Source organism: Scophthalmus maximus, chromosome 8, assembly GCF_022379125.1.
Source record: "Scophthalmus maximus strain ysfricsl-2021 chromosome 8, ASM2237912v1, whole genome shotgun sequence".
NCBI lineage: Eukaryota > Metazoa > Chordata > Actinopteri > Pleuronectiformes > Scophthalmidae > Scophthalmus > Scophthalmus maximus.
The window spans coordinates 6,169,978-6,197,424 of NC_061522.1; the positions used below are offsets into that span (position 1 = coordinate 6,169,978).

At 45.0% G+C, this 27,447-nt stretch overlaps 1 protein-coding gene across 1 annotated transcript; it reads left to right on the top strand.

Moving 5' to 3' along the window:
• Nucleotides 1-199: 199 nt before the first annotated feature.
• On the top strand, nt 200-26,408 carry fhdc1 (FH2 domain containing 1). The gene is made up of 12 exons (XM_035638297.2): nt 200-402; nt 10,408-11,176; nt 12,373-12,434; nt 15,282-15,384; nt 15,544-15,629; nt 16,371-16,471; nt 17,233-17,303; nt 17,751-17,858; nt 18,479-18,549; nt 19,883-20,000; nt 20,214-20,378; nt 21,398-26,408. Exons 2-12 carry the CDS (start codon nt 10,709-10,711, stop codon nt 23,651-23,653), a joined length of 3,609 nt encoding a protein of 1,202 aa, XP_035494190.2. The 5' UTR covers nt 200-402; nt 10,408-10,708; the 3' UTR covers nt 23,654-26,408.
• The last annotated feature ends 1,039 nt before the right edge of the window (nt 26,409-27,447 follow it).

Consider the following 27,447-nt stretch of genomic DNA (forward strand, 5'->3'; position numbering starts at 1 on the left):
ACCCCCCCCCCCCGGCCCCCCCGGCCCCATCACTGGTTGCAGCCTTGTGATTGCACCAGTGGCCGCGCGCGCGCGAGCGCGCGCGCAGGGTGGAGGGGACAGGCACACGCGAACGCGCCTGATCCACCTGGACCAATCGCGTAAGAGGAAGCCGCCGTCCGCTGCCGCTGCTGCTGGTGTCAGTGAGAGTGTGAGTGTGTGTGCGCGTCTGTGTGTGTCTGCGTGTGTGTGTCTGCGTGTGCGTGTGTGTGTCTGCGGACAGCAGCAGCTCACCTGACCGGCTGACAACCTGAAAGCACAACACCGAGGTCTGCCTCTGAAAAGTAGACGTCTCTCCCTCCAACTCCATCCGACGGCGCCGGAGCGGAGAACGTGTCCCGACGAGCCTCCTCTTCTCCCCGGGTAAGTCGAGCAGGACGCCGGTGGTGTGGATGAGGAGGAGGAGGATGAGGAGGAGGAGGATGATGGGGCGATATGCCAAAACAAACCAACCAAACACGTAACCTGCTGTATGAGTCTGCTTTCTCTCTCTCCCTCTTTGGCGCCTTTCAGGTGACATCCGAAAAAAAAATGTCCTGCATCGCAGTTGAGCTCCCAAACGTATCACACCATCAGGAGGATCTGGTGTCGTTTGAGGCCTGGATCTGTTGCTTTCACTGTACGATGAGAGTGTGAACACGAAGGGAACTGCAGATGTTTCTTTGTAGAGCTACTACAGTCAGAATATACAGTAATATGGAATATTATTACAGATTGAATGAATGGATTTTTTTTTTTAACCTAAGTTTGTAAAGTTTTTATGATTTACAGTGCAGTGTTTTGCTCATCAGCAGTCCCTTTTGGGGCGATTAGTAGACGTGAGCATTACAACAATTACTCAAAGTAAATTGAATGTGTTTTTTTTTTTATAGTTATGAAGAGGAAAACCACTGTCAGGCTGTTTAGGCACTAATAGTCATTACAAGTTTTAGGTAAAACTTTGTTTTGTTTTAAAGAACTCCAACGACATACACATATGTTTCCAAATTTCACTTTCCAAGAGTCTCTTTTTGCATTTGAAATTATCGTGTGGATCGAGCAAGAGAGATTTGTGTAAAATGCTGGATCTTTTTTTGTGAGCAAAAAGCACGTTTTCAAGTTAGGTTTACTGAATTTTAGTATGCCTTTAGTCATACTTCTTTGAGTAAGTGGCAGTTCACGCTGATGTGTTTTTGTATTCGGTAACCAACTGATGCTTGATGTAAACATGGTTTCCTTCAACATCATTGTTTTATTCAACAATGTTGAGGGGGGGAAAAAAGGTTATTTTAACTGTTGTCTATGTGCACAAACTTTGGAGAAATTATGATTTGAGTTAGGAACTAAGTTTTCCATACTTGGTGCTATGGATGGACTTTGGTTGCTACATAAGTGTTGAGGTTCAATGCAGCCTTACATATGTGGTGGACCCTTTTATTTTACATTGAAGTGTTTTCCTGGAGTGAAGAATCAGTGTTTGGTGCAGCGGCCCAGCGGTTGTTGTGGATTCCTTGCTGACGTCGCTGCTCCAGCCCTTTTTAGTTCAGCGTGTATGGCTTTATAACTCTGCCCCTGTTGGTTTTGTTCCTGCACCCCAGACCCCGGGCTTCCTTGGCTTTTGTACACTATTATCCACGCTGAGATGAATTAGGGGGCAATCCATTCAAGTGCTGGGAACAATACCCCCGTGGAAAAGAAGGGAAAAAAAGACTTTCTCCGCGGGTCAGGTCAAGGGGGAGGGCGGTGTCACCCCCAGTTGCTGTGGAGGCCGAGAGTAAGATGGAAAACTCAATTCTCTGACGTCATCGCGGGGAGCAAGATATTTGGGGGGGGCTTGATTTACTTGTGTGGGAGCAAGGGGGAGCTGAATAGTCGCTGGCAACTTGGGTCAACTCGAGGGGTTCTTTATTGCCTGAAAATCTGTCCTTGCCTTATACATTCAATTTCAACCTGCGATGAAAAATGGTGAGAAGAAAGACGAAAGGAATGAGGAAGAACATTAAAGCATCCTTGGTTGGTTGCATGCCTGTCTGTTACGCCCCCCCCCCCCCCCCCCCCCCCGAACTCCCACCCCAGTACCTCGGCTGCGAACGCTCCGATGAGGGGAAACGAGCCCGGAGATACGGGACAAGGCAAAGAAAATTTAATCCTGACACAGTTTTTCTGCAGGAAAAAAAAAAGGACTCTAAACTCTGGGGCTAAAATTACAACAGCATAGTCCTCCCGAACGTGTTGTCTTGTAAATATTGTTTTGGGGGTTTATGCGCACCACTCGGTGGCAGAGTCAGAGTCTGTAATGTGATCTGAGCCTGTAAGTAGTGTTTGGCAGGTATTACAGTGTCCTCTAATGAAGCCTGCTCTGTATCTGTGCCCCCTGGGCAAACACTTTTCCCCACTGCCATGTAAACATGTTTGCATTCCCTCCATGTTTCCGTGCCGCTGTCTCTATGGCGACCCGAGCACCTGCTTTATTTGACACCTTTTGTGTATCATAATCACCCAGTATGTGTTTGAACTAAATCATAAAGTATGCGCATTATTAGGCTCAGAATGCTGCGAATAACCTCGTACATGTCTGTGACAGACATTGGTCTAAATCGGCGCCACCGCGCAGCACTATGGAGCCAAGACTGGCGGCGAGATTTTCGCCTGAGGCCCATCTGGGCACCGGGCTCAGATTGCCGAAGCAACAATTGGAGCTGCTGCGAGTCGCAGCGGTCTGCTACAGGCCATGACACCGATCACAGGAGCAAACAGGAGAAGATTCAAAAGCCCTGGTTTTGATCCGGAGCCTCGCAGACAAAGTATCCTGTCACACCTCATCCCTCCCTCCTGCTCGCCGTCACCGAGTGGGGTTTCGTCTCACCGGGTTTTACTTTTTCTCCTTCTGTGTTTATCGCCAGGAGACTCGGTTTTTGTAGCTGACGTGCAAATGTGCTTCTGGAACATAATCTCTGACATATCCGAAAAGCTTACTGCAACTCATGATTAGTTCATCAATTAACCTTTGTATTAGCTGATTACTTTTTGTCCCACTGCCAGTCCAAATCCTGCACTTAATAAATTTACCCAAAAAATGTAACATTTAAATTCAAAACAAAGAAATAAGCAGCAAATTCTCTCATCCAAAGAACTGAAATTGGACAAGTTTGGCATCTTTGCCCCTATAAATGCTCCAAATCAATATTGTTGTTAACTAATTTCCCCTTGATTACCTAATGAATTGATCCACGAATCATTTTCGCTGAACTTGGAAATCTGTAGTGAATCAAGTTTGAACGTGCGTACATGAAAATGTGTTCCTGTGACTTTCGGAGTCAGACTGTTTTACCATATTAGCTGCTGCTCGCTCACCAACAACATTTTAATGGGTGAGATGTTCAAAAAGATTTTTCTTCTTGGTCAGTTTTTAGGGGGATAAAGAGATTCCTTATTTCTTTGAATCCGATTAAATAAGGTAAGATAAGATATACCTTTATTCGTCCCACAATGGGGAAATTTGGACATTACATTACAACAGAAAATATAAAAAAAGATGTATAAATACTATTAACAGAGCAGTAGCAATAGTTACACATGGAGAATAAATATGAATATGAAATGATTGGGTGAATCCCCTCCTCAGTTACGGGTTAACTCTCAGGCATGATATAACCTGTGTTACAGTTGAGACACATACAGTACATAATATTCCTCTTTGAGTCCGTCGGAAGCCTTTTCAAACTGTCATGGACGGGGGCAGGCTCGCGTGCTCTGCAAACTGGCAGCTTTAATCTTTAAATTTTAAAAAAACTTCTTTCAGACGCAGGCCGTTATTAGCAGTTTTGTGCTAAGCTCGGAGGATCTGTCGTGTTGGGGGGGGGGCGACTGTCTCTGCACATGGTCTTTAGCAAAATCCTTCCTGAATTTTACAGAAGCATTATCTCCGGGGAAATAAGACGACGGCATACAACTAGTTTCTGTGACTCCGAGCTGAAAGTAAAGGAGCAGAAGACAAATGTTAAAAGTGTTTATTCGTGAGAAGTAATCAGAACCCTAAGAGCCCCAAGTAGCCGAACCAAGTGTTTTTCTACTTTTCCACTCTCGTCTACCTAACCCAGAAACCCACATTTCTGCCACAAGAATTTGTGGATGAATCATTGTGGCTTCATGAACTAAAAAGACGTTACCTTCACCTGCAGCTGACAGCTTTCCTTATGCCACTGCATGGGACTTTGATGCAGAGAGGTGTCAGGGAGATCGTGGTCTATTTATATCAATGCGAATTGTGGGTTGATTTCGAGTGACAGCAGAGGAACATCACGGTTCAAGGTTATCGGGTGAATTTAATTGCCACGGTGAGGATCGTGCAAGACTTATAGTGTTCTTTAATTGAGCCTTCTCACTTTTCAAGGAATATTCTTCCAATTCCCTGCTTCTCAGTATTGGTTGTGTGCATCCCTTCGGCAGATAAACTTGTATTGGAATGGTCAACGTCCTTCAGTGAGGCAGGTTTAGTTTCACACGGCGCGAGGTTATGGCGCTGTACCTTGACCGGATTAGGAATTAATTCCTCACTCTAGACAAATGGCACCGCCTGGTAATCTCCTTAAAACCTTTTTTTGCAGATTTGAGAATGAAGAAACTGTTGAACGATGTCCGAGGCCTTCGTAACACACTTGGCTGATTTTTGTGGAGGCGGCTGACCTGTACGTGCAGCAAATTTGTCATCCTTAATGAAGTCGATACGAACGCAGTTATTCTGCAAATCCATCTTGGAGCTTATTGTCACCTGCTGTACTGTTCTTTACGCCCTAAATAATGGTGACTGGCTTTTAGTTTGGATTGCACGAGGGCTGTCTAAGATAAAAAAAAAAAAAACAACAACATTGGAAGGGCAGTGTCATGAACTCAGACAACCAATGTTCACAAAAGTTAAGAGAAAAGGAGAGAGGTTGGACTGAGTAGAGGAAATACAGGAGCCACTCGTGATGAGGTTCATCTGATCTGACAGCTTGTGGACAGCACACTGACACGTTCATTGATGTAAATGCCCGTCCGGAGTCCAAATTTTGATTTTTCTCTCCGTGTCAAGGGAATAGGGCTGAAAGCTTGAGTGTTTCAGCTCATTGATCCGCAGAGGTGATCATCCCATGAGCTAATTTAGCAATAGCAAAGAGCAAATTGACAGAGCTCAGCTGTAAGTCAAGTTTCTTCTTCCAATCTGGTACATGTTGCTTCCAGTGTCATGAATATTTCACTAAACCAAAGGCTCTAGACGGGTGAGTTGCCACTCGGTCAGCATTCCATGATTGGCTATCTGCTCAGGACAGCATCAGTTTGTTTGGAAGAGAGGCTACTGCATTCACGTGCATATGAATCATTTAGTTTCTGCCAGGGATTGCTCAGAAAATACAGACAGAAAGGTACCAAGCGCTCAGTCTTTGAAGATATTTGATAAATCCAGGACATTCCTGAATAATAAGTTCCTTGTCCACAGTGTTTCCAAACTAAAGTCTCCTTTTTTTTTTTCCTGGTGTGTTTTTGTAAAAGCTCTTGGGTGTTAATTCTGTGTGTCACGCAGCCAGTGGCACGGGGCGATGGATGACCTTTAGTTCACCAGATATCTGATAGGTCGTTTGTAACTGAAGCACATTTCGTCTGGATAACACAAACTGTGAGCGGAGCCACATTCATAAAGCTGTTAACACTTTAAACACAATTTCTGACGTACTATACATTTGACATTGGTACATGTTTATGTAATAGACCAGAGTTTTATGGGTATGACTTGAATTCATTCGTGATTATGCTGCAGTCTGTCACGTTCTGCTACGTCCAAATGATGAACTGCACCCGTCCCTTTGCTGTTACAACAGACAGCAGCACTGTACATGTTCGTTGGTTTGCTACATGTACCTTATATAGATGTCATTTCATGTCCTCCGTGTGTGAAAAGAGAACCTTTGGCAGTAGTGTGTTTGTATGGTGCATGCTGTCTGTTGTCTTTCCTCTCCCTTGTAAAGACGACATGGACATCAAAGCTATAATCCGGCTCTGTGAAGAGACTTTCCCAAGTGGACATGAAGCCGTTTTCATCTCCCAGAAAACACCCTGATCTGCTGCATGAGACAGAAACGCATCAACCAAATGTGTTAAAACACAGACGGTGTGTGCATGTTTTTCTTTTTGATAATTGTTACAGATACTCTTCAAATCTATAGATGTGAAACCCTTTAAATAGCAGCTGTTCGAAAAGTCCCCGTTGGTAGCCATAAACAGGGACTTGACAATGGTTGTAATCGGGAGGAAGCAGTTTGAATATCTCTCTCACCTACGTTGACCATTGGTTGGCAGTAAAACCCACAAACAAATTCAAAAAATAGAATGATACTTACATTCTGCTTCAACTTGTGCTGGTATAATGTTGGCCGTGATCCCCATCTTAGTTTAATCTGTTGGCATGTTAACATTTGCTGTTCAGCACTAAAAACAAAGTACAGCTGAGGCTGATGGGAATGTTCCGAGTCATTGACGTGACGGTGTTTCTGCCTCTATCCCTAGACCCTCAGTCTTCATCGGAAACAGTTCAACAAAGAGAGTCTCTTTGGGGGAAGAACTCTGAGGTCTCCTCCAGGAAATGGATGTCGTACATCCATGTTGTACGAACTGGAGGTCAAACTCGATGATACCATCCACACAGAGGGAACAGGGAAGAGATGCCATCTATTGCAGGCTTCAGACTTCATATACACAGAAGGGACAAAACGGAAGGATTCATACACATGGAGGATAGACAAGAGATGCTAAAAGAGGCAAAATTGTCTATTCTTGCTATTCTTATATCTTTAGGGTTTTGAACTCTTGGTCAGACAAATCAATTTGATGATAAACTCGTGATGCTCTTCTCTTACCAGTTTTTGACTAAATGATTACTCGTAAAACTTCTGATTAGTTGCAGCCGTAGCTTTTGGAATTTGTGTAACAGGCATGAGTGGGGGGGGATCTCAGTGCCTCTAAAATCCCACAACTTCCTGCCCCTTCACCCCCGTTTGGACAAGTTTAGATCAAGGTGGCCAGAGGGATCAAAAACAAACCGGTTCAGACAGCAACACCCCGCTGAGCCCTACGCAAAAACCCTCCGCTAACGAGCGTTCCCGTGGTAATGATGATGGAGCGGGATCGGCCAAATCCCTTGTGAACGCGCCTCTTTGCCCCTGTGGTGTGGGTGAAAGACACTGGCCCTGCAGGGGCTTCACTGGCCCTAAGGAAATTGAACTGGAAGTTGACAACAGGGGATTATTGTAGCGGGCGGGGGCACCTTGACCTTCCGCATTACACATTTGTGAGTTAGAGGGGAACTTGTTTGTTTTGGAAATGATGGCTCCCCGCGAAGTTGTTGACCGTTACCTCCGGTTTGAATCCCTTTCAGTTTAGCAGGATGGAGAAAAGTCGTACACGCAGTCAGAAGTCGCTGTGCGTCACCTTTTTGTCTGTTATGTAACAGTTGGATGACAAATGAGAGGGAAAACCAATAGTGTCTCAGTAAAATGACCTCAAGAGAAAAAAAAGACTAGAGGAAATATATTATATATAATAGAAAATTATGAAGAAGAAATGTATTTCTCTACTCTCTTGTATTGTGTTTGGCTGCAATCTTAATTGGCACACAAACCGGAGACCCGCAACCACACCAGTGTTTCCCCTACCATTGAATTGAGGGGGGGGGGGGGCGCCCAAGTCAGCCTGTCAGGACCTCTACTTTAGATTTATCGGAAGGGGCCCCACACCCACTGCTGCAGAAAACCCTTTCTTTCTTCATGTTAACTTTGACCTTTGTGAGCCGAGGCTATGTGAGGGCGGGGTACTCCCTGTCAGTAATGAAGACTGATGGGAGAGGGAATGCCTCAGGGCCGACAACAGGTGGACTTTCAGACCAGGCCCCATAATGTGTCTGTGTTCATTCGAGGCAGCAGGTGGATGTATGGAACCTGGAAGCGGTGTCTCTGCTTTCGCGCCCTCGGGCCGCGTCTGTGTAGTGTTACTGACAGGTGTGTTTGCTCCTTTCGTTAATCATGTTCGGCAACCGATGTCGGTCACGGCCTTGTCGGTTGGTTTTGTCCCCTCGTCCGGTTTGAAATATAATCCATTTTGAAATACCACAAATCAATCACAAGTCGAGGAGCTGATTTCTTTAGCGAGACTCGAAGCCGGAGTGCATGAGCAACTCGGAGAGCTCTTACTTCCAATACAGTGCTTACAGGATAACTGCAGGTAGTTTACAGTATGAGTAGCTTCATGGAATTATTTTGAAATTTTTGGAAATAAACTTCTGCGCTGTCTCGCTGGGAGTATAGACACAGCTCCAGCTCTCTTCTGTATATGAAGCCACCACAAATGATGGTTTGCTATTTAATCCTAAAAAGCCAATACAAAACTAAAGTTGAGTAATTAAAACATATTAAAATATTTTTTGGTAAAAAAAAAAGTGTTTTAAAACAACAATTTGTCATTTCACAAGAGCTTCAAAAAGTGCTTTCACAAAAACATACAAATCACAGACAATTAAAATCAGCATTCCAACAATACTCAGGTTTTCAGGTCACATACTTGTTTATATATAAAAAATTAAAAAAGGTATAAGAAGACAATATAAAAAGATGACATCACATGAAAGCGAGTCTATTATATAATTTGTAACTGACGAAACAACTTTCTGTGGTTTAACACTCGTAGCCTCAACACGCGGCTACACTCTTTGTGGTTTTTAGCTTAGCAAAATGAAGCTAAACCCTCGTAAGTAGTATCAAACGTCTGCCCAAAAGCTAAAGAAAGCAGATTTTCCAATATAAACTATTGAAATATTAGTTTTTTTTTAAAAAATGTGAAAAATAAATATACACCTATAAAAGCGATGTTGGCGATGTCAGAGATTCGACTCCCTTTTGACACTGAGTTTCCTCCGTAGCTGCGGAGAGACGACTCGGTGTGAGGTCGGATGTTCTCACAGTCTCGTGAATTAACCATGAGTGACGGTGGGGTCCGGCGGCCGAGCGTCGCAGACCGACTGACGCTGGCAACATGAGGCCATCCGTGACGTCTTCTTTATTAATAAGTAATAAACTCTGGGTCTCGCGTGGACGCGGCTGCTTTGCGAACTAACTGTGAGATTACCTCTGAGAAGTTGTGTGAGAGACGGTCGGTAGATTTGTGAAAATCACCAGAGCGCGTCCACTTTTTGATACTAATTATTTTTCTATATTAGAACAAATCCCAAAGATAGAACATGGTCTGACTATTCTTGACTCTGGTTATTTCCCTTGAAACCAAATTCTTTCCCTCACGGTGCTGAAGGCAACGTACCGCCGCCCCCGTCACGACCATGCCTCTGATTCATCTCCTGTTTTTTTGTCGGAACTTTTCTCTTTCATCTCTTTGTTCAGACAGAGTATCGCATCACTGTAGCCACGTCAACTGTGGCAGTGGGTGATGCGTCGTCCTGACACACTACTAGTTTCCCTGCAACTGAGAGCAACAGCACAAAGAGCGGAGCGGGAGGGAGGCCGACCCACGTCCTCTCTCCCCTGCTGGTCTGTGAGGTTTGGTTTTTTTTCCCTCGCTCATTTACCACGTCGTCAGGAACCACTTGGTGTTTATTGAGTTATCCTCTTGATATCCTCAAATATTGTAGAGCTTCAATGATTAGACAAATGAAATGGATCCATTCTCAAATGAATGCAACCCTAAAACGCTCGTGCCCTCATCTGTCGAGCTCAAGTATTAAATGTCATCAAATTCACACTGTGTTACCCTGTGAGTAGCACTTAATTTCATAGTGGTGAGTGTGCTTAGATTTGTTCTGCTAGTTTTAACGTGTCCAGTGTTTCACACTTGACTTTTTGACATTGTAGAAAATGTAAGTATGGGAGTAGTTGGTCGGTTAGTTTCACAACGCCCCCACAAAACCATGCCCCATGAAACAGACAACAGAGAATACAGTAAGCATTGTTGGACAGCAACAATAACAAAGAAGGAAATCTCATAAACATGGACGGACGGTAAAAAATGACGAGCTGGGTTTGCTGGCGGGACTTCTCAGTGAGTGCTGCTACAGTTGCAGGTACTGGGGCTTGTGTCCGAAGCGGGACCTGCTACATGGGAACCGGTTAAGGAGGAAAGTTACACCAAGCTGGGTAACATACGTTAAGTTGTATGTGACCATCATCCACTCCAGTTCCTGACTTCAAAGCCCCGTCAAAAATAGAAAACAATTATTGTGACCCCGTCTGACTGGGTGCCCCCTTCTCTTTTGATCTGCTACACCCCTTCATTTCAGATTGTCCATGACAGTGTGCATGGCTGCCTCTGTATAATCCTGTCCTATGTTGTTTTTTTTCGTTGCTCTTGCAGCTCCATGGCCATCGCCGCCCTCTTCCCCCTGGGAGGTAACCTTCAAAGCAGAGCGCTCGGCGCGATGGACGACCAGCTGAGTGATGGAGATGGACAGAATCAAAGGACATGCTCCCTTCATTGTGATTAGATGAAGGGGACACCGAACCCTCCTCCGGCAGCAAGGGGACGCTGCTGAAACATTTTCATGCTCTTCAGACTGGACAGATGACGAAAACAAAGTAGTTCTTTGGAGAACACAGATCAGATCTGTTCAGTGTGTGTGCCACACTCGCACACGCGCTGACGGCCTTTCACCGTGATGCTTGTTATGAGTTGTCCAGCCAATGAGCCAGAGAGCTGCAGCAGTGAGGGGAGCAGCTGCACCACCTCCGACCCGTCCTCCATGTCCGAACACACTCACTCCACTCCACCTTCCCCGAGCGACACCCCCGACACCTCCAAGCATGGAGCTCCCCCTCCACCTCCCCTGCCGCCCCCTCCTCCCCCGCCCCCGGCGACCACGTCCGGCAATCACAATGCCAGGAAGAAGCGCCGCGTGCGCAGCTTCTTCTGGAAAACCATCCCAGAGGAGAAGGTGCGCGCGAAGCCCAACATCTGGACGCTGGCAGTGCGACAGCAGCAGTACCAGATCGATGTCCGCACCGTGGAGGAGCTGTTCGGGCAGCAGGAGGAGGCGGTGATGGGCGTACGGGGGGGGGCGCCGACCACCGGAACATCAGCCCGTGTGTCCCGATCCCGCTCGTTCAAGGAGAGCAGCAAGGATGAGGTGAGTGATTGTCATGAATCTGCTGCAATCTACTGAGACAATTTCCTCTTCTCGCTTCGTACTGAAGACCATTCTACTATTCATGAGTGCCTTAATTTGTGTTTTTATGCTTTTTAATAGTTTAGCCAAGGTGTTGTTTTTGTTTTTGTACCAAAGAAAAACTTTATCACACCATCCCACGTCACTTTAGTTTATCACTTAAGTTCCCTATTTCATGATCCAATCAGATCCAATCAGCTAATCCGACCAGGAAACTCACACTGACACAAACAGGGTTCAAGCCTGAATCTTTACTGATGGATAAAAATAAAAACTGAGCGCATATGGCTGCGGGACTCTAGATCAGATTTTTCTGTTGATTGATATATTTCTCTGTGACCTCAGATTCAGTGAATACACCGGCATGAATTTGTGACACCTACACCCATTATCATCCACTGCCATTGTTTTTGCAAACATGTACAAGATGCGCTGGTTTCCTCGGATCTGATGGGAAGTAAAAGTCCCACAATTCATACCTTCACAAAGCTGCAGCAGATGACTCTGCACTGCTCCTGCTATAATGTGATATCCCTGCAGGGAGACGTTAGGTAACGGTGCTGAGTTACGGCTTTTCTTTGAGTGTAAAGAAATGATTTGTGTCCATAATGAACATAAAGGTAATGGTTGCATAATTGTGCGCTGCTGAAAAGTAACACGTTGAGTGTAAAGCAATACTGGCGTGAGGAGGCGTACGGATACTCAGAAGTCTGTGCCGTTTTCATGGAAACACCTCTGAGAGTTTTTTAAATAAAGCCACAATCTCTGCACACATTGGGGTATGTAGAAGTAATCTTCAGTACATATGGTTTCTTTAACTTGTCGTCTTCCCCTTCACCTGTACTCGCCGTTTGTAATTCAGTCCACAGACGTGTCCAACTGCTGTTTAAAAGCTACAACTAGGTCCTGTGAGGGAGCCTTTTTAAAAATGTACGTGCTGCATAGGTGGCCAGTACCAAACCATTGTTAATGAGGAAGGCGAGAACTACACAAGTGGCCCGGTGTCCCATAGGGTGATGCTTGGTGGTGGTGGTGGGGGTGTTAACACAGGCAACAGCAACCAGGAGTGGATGGGAGTAGGGAAGGGTGTGTACACATGTGTTGTTCCTGTCAGAGCTACAGTCGGAGCACTGATGGTGTCTCTCATCTGTTTTCAGATCAGCATTCTTGACTCCAAGAGGGGGATGAACGTGGGCATCTTCCTGAAGCAGTTCAAGAAGTAAGTTGTGTATCACTACATGAGGGCAGACCTGCTTTCATAAAGCTCAGTGGTGATGACGAACATATTCAATTCAATTCACGTTTCAAACAACTTTATTTATCAGTTAGGAACTTCATTTGTGTGAAAGCATCAGTGCGTTATCGTACATTGCAGCAACAATTAACATGCAACATCAAGACACCAATCAGCAGTGGTAAGCTTATAAAAGTAATGAATAAAAAACAATGGATAGTATTGCAACGACATGTCTTGTAGTAGAATTATGCTTCTCCAAAAAGTAGACATGAATGTCTAAGAAGGGAGTTATGGGTAACTGTAGGTCGCAGAGGCTTACAGAGGAGGCGCCAGAACAAACCCAGTATACTTTGGCAGAGATTCTGCAGTTAAGGGCTGTAAAAGAATTGTCCAATGTGCCGTCTGACCACGTCGTGTTTAGACCTGTTACCAACCCTCTCTACGCATGCCACCTTGTACACTCTTTTAGCGATGCTCTTCCTAAAGTTCAAACCGTGGCTCCGTTCCGGCCTCCTCACTGCTGCTCAGTCACAGCGTTAAGTAGGTGCCAATGTCAGATTGTGAGTTTTGGAAATGGACAAAAACGGTCTGACACAGCGCTCCCAGGTCCAACGTCTGAAGGATGGTGTCATGTGTGTTAGTTAACAGCTATGACACACAGTAGATGTGTCATTCATTACAGAAGAAGCATTTCATCCATCCAGGGGCTGAATGGGATAAAAACTGCTGCCTCATGGAGTCTGGACACATGTCACATGGTGGGGAATAGACCTGTGATGCCACCGTCCCATTTCCCTTTAAAGATACTGCTCCATAAACCATGGATTCTGGTATTTCGATGCATTAAATGCCGCCGGTGAAGCTTGCAGTCCAAGTCTCCCGTGGTTGTTCAGCTGGATTGAGATCTGTACTGTGCATGGAAGCGTCCACACTTCACCGGTCTTGCATCTACTGTACAGTATGGTATTTCACTGGGAGAAACATAACTCTGTGTTGTTGTGCAACTGGTTCAGAGATGTCCAGGTCTTAAAGTCCAGAGCCCGAGGCCATGTTTAAGGGTTACTGGTACAGAGTGTCAATGTGGAAGGAGGGCGGTGAACTTAGTACTGAGAGATTTTGGACATTGCGAGGAGGTCAGTGAGCTTTCAAACCTTTTGCTTCTTCGTCACAAAGTCGGATAACAAACACTCGGGGAAACACCAAATGATCCCGATGAAATTAGACACTCAGAGATTTTTTATTAATGGTTCTCGTGTACTACATTTTAATGTAGCGCGTTCAGCCGGAGTCCCTACGCTGACGGTGTCTCGAAAAACATTTTCTTAGCTTTCTTTTTTTCATATTTGATGGAGATTAGGGTCAAAATCTGTGTCCTTTATTCTAATAGGCTTTCTCAGCTCCCCATTGTTGGTGATTAATTGGTGCGGGAGATCTCGAGGTGTGCTCGACCAGATTCGGCACAGTGTTGCATAACTAGTCTAGAGGCGGAGAGTGCAAAAACAAGTGTGTTAGGTGTCTGTTTTCATCGCCGGCCATTTGCATGGCTCCCCGCTGTATTTGAATGTCATTTGACTGAGGGTGAGCAGTGAACTCTGTAGCTCTTCACTTGGCTAGTATGTGCTCATCCTCTGACCTTTGTTATCTCTGTACATTATCTCCGGGCCTCTCTTGCATGGGTTTACTTTGAGTCGCTTTTCATGACTGGATTTACAAGTGCAGAACTTATCTTCATATTAACATATCTATATATATATATATATATATATATATATATAGATATGTTAATACTGTAATACTGTGAGGTCTCGACCTCACTATGTAAAGTGCCTTGAGATAATGTATGTTGTGATTTGGCGCCATACAAATATAATTGAGTTGAAGTTGAATAGAGAAGGACTACACTTCACGACAGTGGTCAAGACCGTAGCTGACCAACACTGTCAAATACCCAAAAAAGAACGTACTATACTTTTAAAAAGCGGATATATTGGTCAATACACAAGGTAACGTGACCATAATTCTGTTAGCAATGGATTTTGGAATCAAACCAAACTTCCTTCTGTTGTTTTACAAGCGAAGGGAAATCTCAAACACATTCCTGGTGGATTAAAGTCGTTGGACGTGTGGGCTTGTTGTTAATCTTGTACAATTTTCTTTTGAGGAGTTTTTCAGTTTTAAGCTGTGCTAGAGATCTTTGTGCTTTAATAAAGAGTTGTCAATATTCTCTGTGTTCTACTCCGGAGCGTTAATTCATTCATAGATGTGAAAAACACAAAGAGTTTTCATGCTATGCCACGTCGTTATTCTATACTTTCCAAACTTACACAGTAGTTTACTCAGCCTAGGACAAACAGAGTGGCCCGGAGAGTTGAATGAATGTGACTGATGCAAATTATGAACCTCATAAAGGTGGTATTTATTACTGAGCTAAAATACTGGTTTGCATCAAGTGTAAGCTTACTGGATGTCGTCCATGCAGGTTTTTCTAATCTCTCTTTATCATAGCAGTGATGTAATCAGGTATTGCTGTTGTAGCGCTGCAGACTTGAGTGTGAAACAAGTCACGAGGTCACGGATGAGCTTGTGATTTGGAGCTGAGCTCTGCAGTTTGTATCTAAGCACAGATTTGAGTTTACAACATTGGCAACAAGATCTGTACAAACCATAGAGAATGGCTTTCATTTCATTTCTATTGTCCATAACATTGTCACTGTCAGTATTTCGGATTTAGTGCCTTTTGAAAACACAGGGGGGTGGGGGAAGCATTTAAAGGGAGCACCTGTGCTATTCATCGTCGGACCTAACTGAAATGGGCCGTCTGACTTCCAGGTCCAACCGCTCCATTGTTGAAGACATACGACGAGGAGAAGGGAAGGTTTACGGAGCGGAGCTGCTCAAAGACCTGCTGAAGCTCCTTCCCGACGCAGAGGAGGTCGGTGTTTGACTGCTTGTATTCGTGCATGTGTGTGAGGCCTTTGGCAAATTATGAATGGTTTGTGTTTTGAATATAAAACTGGTGACAAAAGACCGTTTTTATGTTGACTGTAGACACTAGAGCCGAGCTTCCCCTTTCACTGTGTTGTCTGCACAGATCAAGAAGCTGCAGATGTTTAAAGGCGACCCAGACAAGCTGACACTGGTCGATTCCTTTATGTACCTCTTGATCCAGGTGCCACGGTGAGTTGGGTCTTATGGTGCAGTTTCTATCCAACGGAAATGCGAAATCACCTGTTTGACAGTCAATGGAAGTGTGCGCTGTTGAGACTTTTTGATAATTTTGTGGAGATTGCATTTTTGTGACGCTTCAGTGAACTTGTTCCGCTCTCCTCATTCACATGTGTTGAGGTAAACGTTTTGGATATGAATGTAGAATTGAAATGCACTGTTTTGAGTATTGATTAATTCTCATCTGAAAATAACTAATGTAATTCCTCCATGGGATTGTAAGACAGCAGTTATACTAGTAATAGTCTCATGGCGAAGTAGCCAATACTAAAATGTAATGATTGGCTGAAACGATACACGGCTATAAACATCCTGTGTCTACTGAAATTGTGAAAGAAACTAAAGGCTCAAACGTGAAAAATCAAAAGCATCAAAGCAAAAACGATTTTTGTCGTTTTTTATATGTGAAAAGTCTTTTAAATAAAGCCTTTTATATACAAGACACTCAAGGCAGTGAACAGATTCAACACAGGTGGGCAGCAGACTGCACACCCTCACATAGCGTTGATTTGATCAGGAACCAAACATTGTTATAAGAAAGATTTAAAGTAAAGCATCATTAAGGCCTGTGGAGACCATATTTAAAAGTTTTAATTATATTTTTTCCTAGTTAATCCTGTAATTCTATTTTAAATAGACTGAGATCACCACAGGTCGCAGATTTCACCCCGCTCCGCTCACTCTCTCTGACAGGTTTGAGATTCGGATCGAGGCCATAGTCCTCCGCGAAGAGTTCTCCCCTTCCTGTGCCGTGATGAGCCACGAGATCGATGTCGTCCGCGTCGCCACTAAAGGTAACGTCACACGAGCAAAGACGCTGCGCTCACGGGTCACGTGCGCTCAGGACGGGTGACCCAGATATCTGAGCCGTCGGTGGCGGTGAACAAAAAGTAGGCATGTAGTCACCTGAGAAGGCCGCTGATTTTAAAAAAAAGACAATCTTTTCTTTATCTTTCAATTGTAAATTTTACCATAAGTGTTAACCAAAAATGTTGTTTCATGTCAGATGACAGCTGCTCTGCGATAACTCAGCAGCCTTATGTACGGAGAACAGGAATATCTGAATATGTACTTGTACACACACGCGTACCTGCAGCCACATCCCCAAACATATTTACGAACTGACCAAGTAACTGTGAGAATTAGTAAACCGGGTTTCTTTTTTCAACCATCACCAGAGCTCTCTAATGTCATTTCAGCTGAGTCACTGTACCTGCCTCTTTGTGCTTTATCGGATTTTCTTAAACATCCTCTTCCACAGTGCAATTCATTTTTTTACTGCATTGCAGGGCTATCAGTTAAACACCGCCAGGGGTCAATTTAGTTGAACTTTTATGACACCCACTTAATTAAAACTATCTGTTAGCGCTTAAGGGACAAATGTTTGAAATCCAAAAAAGGAATGTGATTTAACTAAAGATAAATTTGGGATAGGCTTTCATTATTACCGCTGCTTGTGTTGAAGTGGTAAATGAAAGTGGAGTATTGTGTAACGGGGCAGCGATGATCTGCTCCGGTTTTCTCTAATTGTGTCTGTATTGATCCCTTCCTATAGAGTTGATGAGCTGCGAGGAGCTTCATGCCATCCTGCATCTGGTGCTGCAGGCGGGGAACATCATGAACGCTGTAAGTCACGTTCATAATCATACATGAACACTACACTTCCACATGTCCGAATTTCCAGGATAAGGCCGATGTTATTCCATATTTGAATTTTTTGCCAAATGCCAACAAATCTACTAAAAAAAGACGGACACCAACAACGTGTCAGTCCATCTCTCAATACTTAACATCCTCTCTAAACCGTGGCTGTCCCAAGCCCATTTCTTCCTATCGAATATATTTAATTTCCTAAAACAGATGTGCGCATGGTTTTTAGCAAACATTATTAAAGCTTTATTAGGCCTTTAATTCATAGACAATACAGTTTAGCAGGTCCACATAATTGTTCCTTCTCATAGTTTTGGTCGTCAATAAGAAAAATATAGAACATCACCAGACTCATACTGTATCCTGTTATCTTATTGTTATGCTCTTACGACATCTTTTCACTCGTTCCTCTGTGATCTCCAGGGTGGATACGCAGGGAACGCGGTGGGATTCAAGCTGTCCTCCCTCCTCTCATTGGCCGACACCAAGGCCAACAAGCCGGGGATGAACCTGCTGCACTTTGTAGCCATGGTTAGTGAAAGCTGCCCTCGCACAGTTATGATGCACTCAGATACCATTAAGGCCTGCACTGTGTTGTGTAATCCAATACGACATGGGGCAAAGTGGGGTTGAAGAAATAACCATGGAGTGCAGTTAAATGAACACTTACAGTCTGGTGCCACTTTAAAATCAAATGTTGAAGCTCCACACAGTTGTTGGATAGTGCAGGTTTACTTATTGGGCTGCGTTAACTTAAACCTCCACTGTGTTAGGAGAATAAAACAGTAATGATATAAGTTCTCTTTTGTTTTTTAAGCCATTAATGTGTAAGTTTGGCCGAACATACTAGACTTGAACACATTTCCTATTAGAAAGCCTCTGGTCTACTAGTTAAACCAGACAAAACTCCAAATGTGCACACAGCAGCAGTGGTGCTCGAGTAAACAGGGACTAAACACTTTAGATTGCAGAGGGCAGGTGGGCAGCAGATACTAGTGACAGGAAACTGAGAAGAGCCAAGAGTGGCCGGGTCAATGGCTTACATAACCAAACTAAGAGCAATCCCTCACACAGCAATTATGCCACTTTGCCTTGTTCAGTCCCCAAAAAATATGTATTTATTATATTGTATAATGTGTTTTCCCAAACAGGAAGCGAAGAAAAAAGACGAGAAGCTGCTCAAGTTTCCAGAGAAACTTCAGGATGTTCAGAGTGCGGCAAGGTGAGCAAAGTTTTGAATCTATTTGACCTTGGAAAAAAAAACATCTTTAACATTATAGGATATATTTTGTCGAAGCTCAGGTACAGTATTCTGACTGTGAAGTTGAGGATGATGGTTTCGAGCAGGCCGTTAGATCCAGACCAATATGGATTTGTGGGTTGCGATGCCGTAACGGATATTAGAGCGGAATAAATGTTGACACCGATATATTGGCCAATATATATATATATATAGAGAGAGAGAGAGAGAGAGAGAGAGAGAGAGAGAGAGAGAGAGAGAGAGAGAGAGAGAGAGAGAGAGAGAGAGAGAGTGTGAACAACAACAAAAGCCAAATTCAGGAATGCTGAACCTTTACCTAAACTTTTAAAAAGGTTATTACTGACAACTGGATGACATGGGATTTCAACACAGGAACAAATGGTCGGTTTTCTGAATATATATATGTGATTGGCAATGATTCAGCACTGTCATTATCAAGTTATTATGACAATTAAGTAATTGATGCTTGATATTTTACAGTTTACCCATAAACTTTATTATAATTAACTCTAAATGAAAAGAAAAAAATTTCAACTATCTACCAACCATTCTTAAATAAAAGGCGATACCTATATGTCTGTTAAAGACTCATATCGGCCAACCGATGAATTCTCCAACTTGCTGCTCAAACAAACAAAGATGTGTCCAGAGCTTAACCACTGAAAACAAGTTGTTTGTCGCCTTGTTCGAACGATGTGATTGGCCGACTGTCCCACTGGATCTGTATTTCATAACAATCAAACTTTGGTAAATCAGTGAATAGTTCTATTCGCTGTTCATGCTTTCAAAACACCATAATAACACCAGTAACTCCAAAATTCACTCCAAGTTTAGTGTCTGTTTTTTCATAAAACCCTCTCTTTCACGTCGTTTTCACACACTGACCTCTGACGAACTCCTCATCAATACGTTTGAAGAGTAGTTTTATTTCTGGTTTCTGTAAATAACCGGAAGCCTGGACAACCATTTGGAACCGGAGCTGTCGTCTAACGTCGTGTCGCGTCCGGAGCGTAGTGGGGCTCTGGCGGCTGTCAGGCTCCGTCAGCTTCACAAGGTCGTCTCTGCGCGGCGTCAGCACAGCTCCTGCACCACCGAGCCAAGACTACTCCTCCCTCAGGATGTGCTCACACATTTCCCACTGCGGCGGCCCTGTTTTCACCTCTTAGCAGATGCCAGTCCGACAGCCGCATTCTGCGAAAATGTTGTCACGCTAACCAGTGTTATGAGGACAATTTAAAACCAGTGATGGGACTATTATGAGTGTGATATTTCCTTTTGTAATATCCTCACGTAGAATCTCGGTGGAGAACATCGAGGTGGAGTTTTCCTCCCTCTATGTTCGGAGTAAATCCCTGGAGGAAAAGGTTCAAGGGGATGAGGAGCTACTGCAGCAGCTGGAGCCCTTTCTGCAGGTGAAGCAGTAATACACTATATATACAGACACACGTACGGAAAGTTGGATCCAGGCCACTGCACATTTCTGGAGCTTGCCGACTCGAGTGCTATAGATGATGACATCCACGAAAGTGTATACTATTTTATGAAAGAAAAATGCGTGTGTGTGTGTGTGTGTGTGTGTGTGTGTGTGTGTGTGTGTGTGTGTGTTGTTTGATGGCCTGTCGCAGAGTTCAGCACAGACCCTGCAGGACCTGAAGAGACGCAGGCTGGAGCTGCGCAGGGAGGGAAACACTCTCATCGACTTCTTTTGCGAAGACAAGGACACGTTCAAGCTGGACGAGTGCTTCCGCATCTTTCAGGACTTCTGCACTAAGTTCAGGAAAGCTGTGAAGGTCAGTGTGTGGCTTAAAAGGGTTTATTACAACGTTTTCTCAGTTTCATTCCCTGCGGTGATAATAAAAATTCGACTCCCTCTTGAGTTTATAGGTGAGGTCTGGGAACATGGCCACGTCGCCAGACATATTGTCAGACTGAGCAAGAGACGCAAGGAGAAAAGTGCAGAGGATTTGAAGAAACGCCAACACACCGGGCAACTTAATTGGGCAAGAAATAATAGAAACAGTCAAATTAACACCCAAACAGTTTGTTGCAGTTTTATGGTTTTAACATCCAATTTTGTATTTATTTTCTTTGTCTGGCAGCCAAACGTAGGACAGAGAACGACTGTGACCGAATTTTCTTGGGCGTTGAGGCACGATCATGAACTTTTTATTCTCCAAATTAAGTTGTTTAACCACTGGCTTAATTATTGGCTTCTTTATAACCTGCCCCGTCGTGGCCCGTGTCTCTTGCCGTGTCACACTTGCGGTACCGATGTTGCTCCCAGTTCTCAGCCTTTATGCCACTGGATTGGCACTGGATTACCCAAAAAAAAATGACCAAATCACAACATCCATTATCTCAAAATAGCTCTTCATCTTGATATCGACACCGTACAAAATCATAGACAGAGACCACAGTGAGCAAACACTTTGCGACGGCGGCGAGACGACTCGTTGTTAGTCACAGCGAAGCTTCTCATGTTAGTCACTGTTCGTCATTTTCCTCCATATTGTTTTGGCTGCGTTTCTCTAGAGGAGGGGATGACATCGACAAAAAATGTTCGGCTATGATAGCAGCGCAAGTTGTTTCTGTGATGAACAGGTAGCTGATCGACATTTAGGCCAAAACTACTGAAAGTATTCATGTTGAAAGGATCTTAAATGATCCCTTAAGATGAGTGAATTTAAATGAGAGCATTTTGAACGCTCTGTTCTGTCTCGTCCGATTTGATGTGTTGATGTGACTCTCATTTATTTCTATTCTTGTGTGCCCTACGCTCTACATTACGTCACCTTTGTATGTCTCCCAGGACAACTTGGATCGCGAGGTGAAGGAAGCGGCCAGACAGCGTCGCCTACGAGAGCTGGAGGAGAAGCGCCTCGCGTGGTCGGGCGCGGATCAGAGCGGCGGATTCGGCCGCAGCAGCAGCGAGAACGACGTGGAGATGCTCACCAAGGAAGGCCTCCTGGACTTCTTCCAGCAGAGGTCGCAGAGTCCGCACAGCCCGCTGGGACGCTCCGCCAGCGCCCGTCGCCACCGCCACACCATTACCTCCGTAGCGGACCGCGAGCTCCAGGGATACCTGGAGCTGTTCGGAGGCCCCGGGAGTCCCGCCGACTGCTCCAAGTTCAACAGCCTGCCTCGGCCGGGCCGCACCGTGCAGCGCGGGACGACCCCGTGGATCTTAGCCCAGGACGGCAACCGCGAGCTCGGCGGCGACAGGGCGGCGACGTCGCCGTGTGCAGACGCTGAACCAATCAGCCCGCTGGCCAGGTTTACCTCTTCTGGGTTGAATGATGGCGAGGACCCGTACGACAGCAGCGGCAGCGTTTACTCGCCCGTGTCGGAGAGCGGCGCTCTGCCTCGTTCCCTCTGTGTCTTTCAGAAGCCTGCTCTTCTTCCCAACCCGGCGATTACCGGCCACATGAATGTCAGTGTGGTGAAGCACACGTTGGCCCGAGGTCCTCAAGCGTTTGATCTACCGAGTCCAAACAACAACAGCAGTCACAGGCACTTTGTCAACCAGGGGGACGTCGTGGTGACAGATTTGGAAACGGAGACACAGTTACCTCCCAGGCATCTGGACAACTTTCCTGGTGATAAACTTTTAGAAAGAGGAGCGGGGCCCAAGGAAGCGTGGGAGGATAAAGTGGATCCGTCCACACAGGCGGGGTCCTCTTCTGAAAGAGAGGACAGCAGCACGGTATCGTCGACGACCTGTGATACACCCCTTCCACTCGATACCTCAGCGTCCAATAAGAAGCCAGTGTTTTACATCGTGGACAGCACAGAAACCGACTGCTCCGTCATCTTGGATTACTCTGAGGCTGAAAGCTCGTGTCTGACAAAAGAGGGGCCTCACTTCAGGACGACAGACTACGGCGAAGATCCGGAGAGGCGACGAGATCCAAGCTCTCTGTCCCCTAATTTAGAATCCATGTCTCCCCACGACCGGTCCACTTCGACCAATGAGCTTTCTGCGGCGAAATCTGTGGACGCAACGTCGATGACTGCGACTGCAGAGGAGTGGGACACGGAGGAGAGCTGGGACACCGCCGAGGGGCGGCGACAGGGTGCAGGGGTGGATGCGCAGAGGAGCAGCAGAAAACCAGTGCACGCAAAGAGTAAAGCTAACAAAGCGGCTAAGCTCGTCGGAGGTCGAGGCGCGCGAGCGCTGACCAGCAGCGAGAGCCGGGGCATGCGGAAAGTTGTTCCTATAAGCAAGCCCACGAGGACGAGTAGCAGCAAGTGCGCGGAGAGATCTCCGGTGAACGAGAGTGCGGAGTCGTGCCGTCCTCTCAGAGATCAGAGCACACCGGCGAGAGGACGGAGCGAGAAGACCGCGAGACCTCCTCGACACTCCAGTTTGCCGCCCGATGAGTTAAAAGCGCAGAGGGGAAGTAGCCTCCTGGGCGGCATTTCAAGGTGGGCACGTGATTCGATGCCGAGGAAGGCCTCCGTCCACAAGCCGGACGCCAAACCGCTGAGAAACATCCCCAAGCCCGCTCCCGAGGAGAAAATGTGCCGCTCCACCATGAGAGCCTTGGCCCAGGCCCAGGCCCAGGGTCAGGCTCAGGGTCAGGGTCAGGCTCAGGGTCAGGGTCAGGGTCAGGGCCAGGCTCAGGGTCAGGGTCAGGGTCAAGGTCAGGCTCAGGGTCAGGGGCAGGGTCGAGCTTCCTCTGAGAACAGCAGCTCACACGCTCTCGGCGCGAAAAACACCTCGGGCGTCCCCGGCTTCGCCCGCAACACCGTGGCCTCGTCCTGCAGGACCAAGAAGGAGCTGGGGCCCCCGTCCGTCCCGTCCACCCCGTCCCGCAGCCCCTCGCTCCAGGGCCGACAGCCCTCCGTGAAGCAGAACAAGTCGCCGCCCGCAGCGGCTCACACCAGCGCGGAGCAGCCGCGCGGCACTAACCCGCGGCGGGTGCAAAGCGTGAAGGCCGCCAGCCTGAGCGCCCACCGCAGCGAGACCCCGCCTCCGACACGCGAGGACATTCGTAAGACCGGTAGCTTTTCCGAGAAGTCGACGATGAGGCCCAGCAGAAGCGCTAAACCGAGCTGGAAATAAAAACACACTGGAGTGGAACCTCACTCCTCTACTGACGTCTCCTCTCATACGGTGCAAAAGACAAGAAAACTGAAAAAAACACATCATATATAAACTCTCTCACCTCGTAGCTTCGTACCGGGCGCGATATTCAGATTGCAAAAGAGCAAGATGCAATGAACTTCTCCACATGTTCCGTTCTGATCGTACGGAGGAGAAAAAAGAAGCTATTGTTCACGACTTAGGTTTTTTTCTTAGTTTAGTTTATCAAGTAAACTGACAAATGGCAAATTGGTGTTTTCCACACCGGTGCGTCTCTGCCTGCTTAGCGGTCTGTGTGCTGTTTGTGTGCGGATGTTGATGTTGAACTCTACCGTCTCATATGATGCTGCTAATTGAGCTCCGACAATTTGAAACGGACCCTCCGGTGTCTCTTTGATTCAGGGTGACAAGATTTTGTTGTACTTTACCTCGCTGCTCTTACTGTCTCGTCTCTCTTTCATCTGCTTTTTGGTTCCTTTGCTCGATACCTCAGAAAAGACTTGTTTGCAGTGGTTCTTGTACCAGCAGGCAATGTAGAAATACATTCCTTGGTTCCGCATGATGAAGATGTGGACAAAACCGGATCATTTGGTTAAGAATAACCGAAATGTCCCTTTTACAAATCCCCTGGTATATTAATATTACAACAATACATATATATATATACAGTATATCTATATATAAAGTCACAGATTATATGCCCACAGTGTGAACCAGCTGTTGTGCTCCTCGTTCCTTGTGTATGTATGTGTCCGTAGATTGTAAATGTCATAGAACTCCTCCGTAATATCATGGAGCAGACGTACACGTAGGAAAATGCTTCCTATGTACTGTAGGCTAACACACGATCGACGCTAGTGCTTTGAAAGAAAAGCATTGAATGCATCCGAAACAACCAGAGTCGTCAAGTCATGTGATCTAATGTGAATGTCGTCTCGTCATGTTTTCTTGTTTCCTGATGAGGTTAAATTGCAACAACAGCTCAGACGGGTCACAACGTAGCTCGGCATCGGTTTAGTGTCTCTTATGTCATCACACACACAGTCAGTCGTCCACTTTTCTGAAAAATAAAACTCCACCGCTGCTGCTCTTAAGGTATTTTAAGAATCATCAAAAAAAAAAACGCTCCGACCATGTGGAAGAAAATCGATTTCATTCTTATAAGTCAGTTGTGACCATATTTTCATAATAATATGCATTTTTTAGAGTCTAAAACAAAAAATCTAAAACCTTGTCACTTATATTTGTCCATATATTTATGTTTTTACATATTTCCATACAAAAATATTGTCTTTGTATTTTTCTTTTGTTCTACAAAAAGAGCGAGACGTCATTACCAGCTACCTGGATGGAAAATACAGTTGCATCGTGAGAAATGACGCAACTGCATTTTCATCCACATGGTTGCAAGAGTTTTTCAGGATCCTGCAAGAAAAGAAAAAAAAACCTTCCAAGGTCACTAGTTATTTATCTTTCAGGAAATCAGACTCGCACGTGATGCTGACACATTAAAAGGCACAGAACCGGCCCCGTTGACCATTTCACACCACTTGCCTTTTCAACCTGCAACGTGCCATTGCCTCGATGGCAGCAACATTCACGACAACATTGCCTTAAAGCTTAATGTAGCCGACCCGTCCCCAGTAGACACCTCCTTGATTGTAAAAAAAAAAAGGAAGGAGAGTAGAGACTTTTCCTACACGGTCCCATCACATCGAGCTGAAAACGGTGACTCCGCTGGTTAGTGATTCACTCTGTAAATAATGTAAAGACATAGTATTTTTCTGACTATCAACATGTTTACACAGCATAAAAAAAAGATTAGATATTTTAAAAAATGGCCGTGGTAGCGTCTGTCACTTCCGTCAGATTTGAGTGTGAGGCCTCCTGACCTGCTGTTGGTGTCTTCCTGTTCCTTGACTTCTGCAAATGAAGTGGAAGCAGCGATAACACACACACACACACACGTGAGAAATAGAAACAGACACAGGTTTTAATTGTGGGGAATCAGCTCCTCCGTCATTAGGATCATTCACTGGTCCGTCTCGTGTCCTCGGCCTCCTCCTCCTTTGTGCCTCTGACTCTTTAACAGCCCCGAGCGTCGCAATGGCCCCCTGCCCTTTTTACGTTATAACACACCGGTGGAATTTGAATACGTACTTTCCCTTTTACAGGAAAACCTCCTTGTTAACGCGTGGTTACCGGGGGTAACAGTACAAACATCAATTACCAAATACTGACCGTGGCCCTTGTGAAAGCAAAAGGGTCGGTGTTGTCCACTTAAAGAGTGAGTTCTTAAAGCATATTTACCACATCAGTGGTTTGTTGGTTCTATTGGGAAATAAAAGCACATCATCCTTTGATGAAAGTTCCCTCAAATTTGTCTTTCACCAAATTAATATTTGGTCTTGTTTTGGCATTAATCTCCCCTCGTACCGTCTTCTGTACACTGGACAGGTGATTTATTCTCGTCTGTTCTGATTCTTTACGACGAGGACGTTGACGTGTCTGCTGTTGCTTCCACGCCGCTGCTCTGCCCCCATGTCGTCTGAAACAGGCCAGTGATGGTAAAATAACTGAACCACTGATCACTACGTCGAGAGGCAAATGGTCAAACTCTGATCACCAGACAAACGGGTCTGCAAGTCGTGATGTTTTACTCCATTGCAGTTTATATCTCTGATGACAGTAAAGGAAATAAATAAAATCATGTGTTGCTGTGTAAAAATGAAAAGCTCCTGGTTCCTGGTGTTTCTTTGAACTCAGACTGTCGTGTTACTCAGTGATGGATGAATCATGAACATGATTTAAAAACAAGAAAACTAAACAGATTTGCTGTGCAGCAAAGGAAATGTTGAAAATGTAAAAGATTAACGTGCTTAATATAGTGAGCGTCTCAATTCCACCTTTAAACCACCAGAGGGCAGCAGAGTGTTGGTTCATCAGTTTGTTACCCAGCATCCTTTGCCCTTTTTTTCTGTCATGACAACATTTCTCAGCAACATGAAAAAAAAATACATTGAAAACAACAAAATTATTCAATATTTTTTGTTGTAGTTAGTTTCAGCTACTGTGCTGGAAATACAGGAAGCAAAATATCCATCCACATAATTGACAAATTATATTAATATTCATATCAAACAAATTCCAGCCCTCTCGGGTACAGTTTTCAGGATCCTGTTTATATCCTGTCAAAATATTGATGTGTTCGTAATATTGTTGGTCAAATGCAGCTGTGCAACTTTGTCATTCATCCAAGTCTGGTGCATGTTTTTCTTGATTTTTAAATAAGAGTGTAAAAGCATCAAAAATGCTGATATCAATGAAACATAAACTCATGGGTGATGCACTGAGGTGCGACTGAGGGAAGAAAAACGGAAAAAGTCATAGAATATAAACAGCAGTAATTTTGTTTTCACATACAAATATAATGATGTTTTGTCAATAATAACAAATGCTCTGTTACTTGGTGATCACACGATCGTTATAGTCGACTCAAAAGCGTGAAAAGCCATTATATTGTGAACTTTTTATATTAATATCTAATTAATATCTATTTGATGAATGTTGGATTGCCTTACAATCTACTGCAGATGAAAAACAGACCACAGTTGTTGTTACACCCGTTTGCCTGCAGGGGGCTCCCAAGACATTACATCAGCTCATTGGAAACCTCAGAAAAACTTTCATCCTGCATCCTAACTTATAGTAAACATGTCAAATACACTCAGATCTGTGTATTTATGACTGACAGCAACAAGATGTAAATATCC

What these genes read in the sequence shown, in the direction of transcription:
- fhdc1 (XM_035638297.2), top strand. Translation starts at nt 10,709, where the DNA reads ATGCTTGTTATGAGTTGTCCAGCCAATGAGCCAGAGAGCTGCAGCAGT. An exon ending in CTCTTGATCCAGGTGCCACG is followed by an intron (nt 15,630 to 16,370) that starts GTGAGTTGGGTC and finishes TCTCTCTGACAG; the next exon opens with GTTTGAGATTCGGATCGAGG. An exon ending in GATGTTCAGAGTGCGGCAAG is followed by an intron (nt 18,550 to 19,882) that starts GTGAGCAAAGTT and finishes ATCCTCACGTAG; the next exon opens with AATCTCGGTGGAGAACATCG.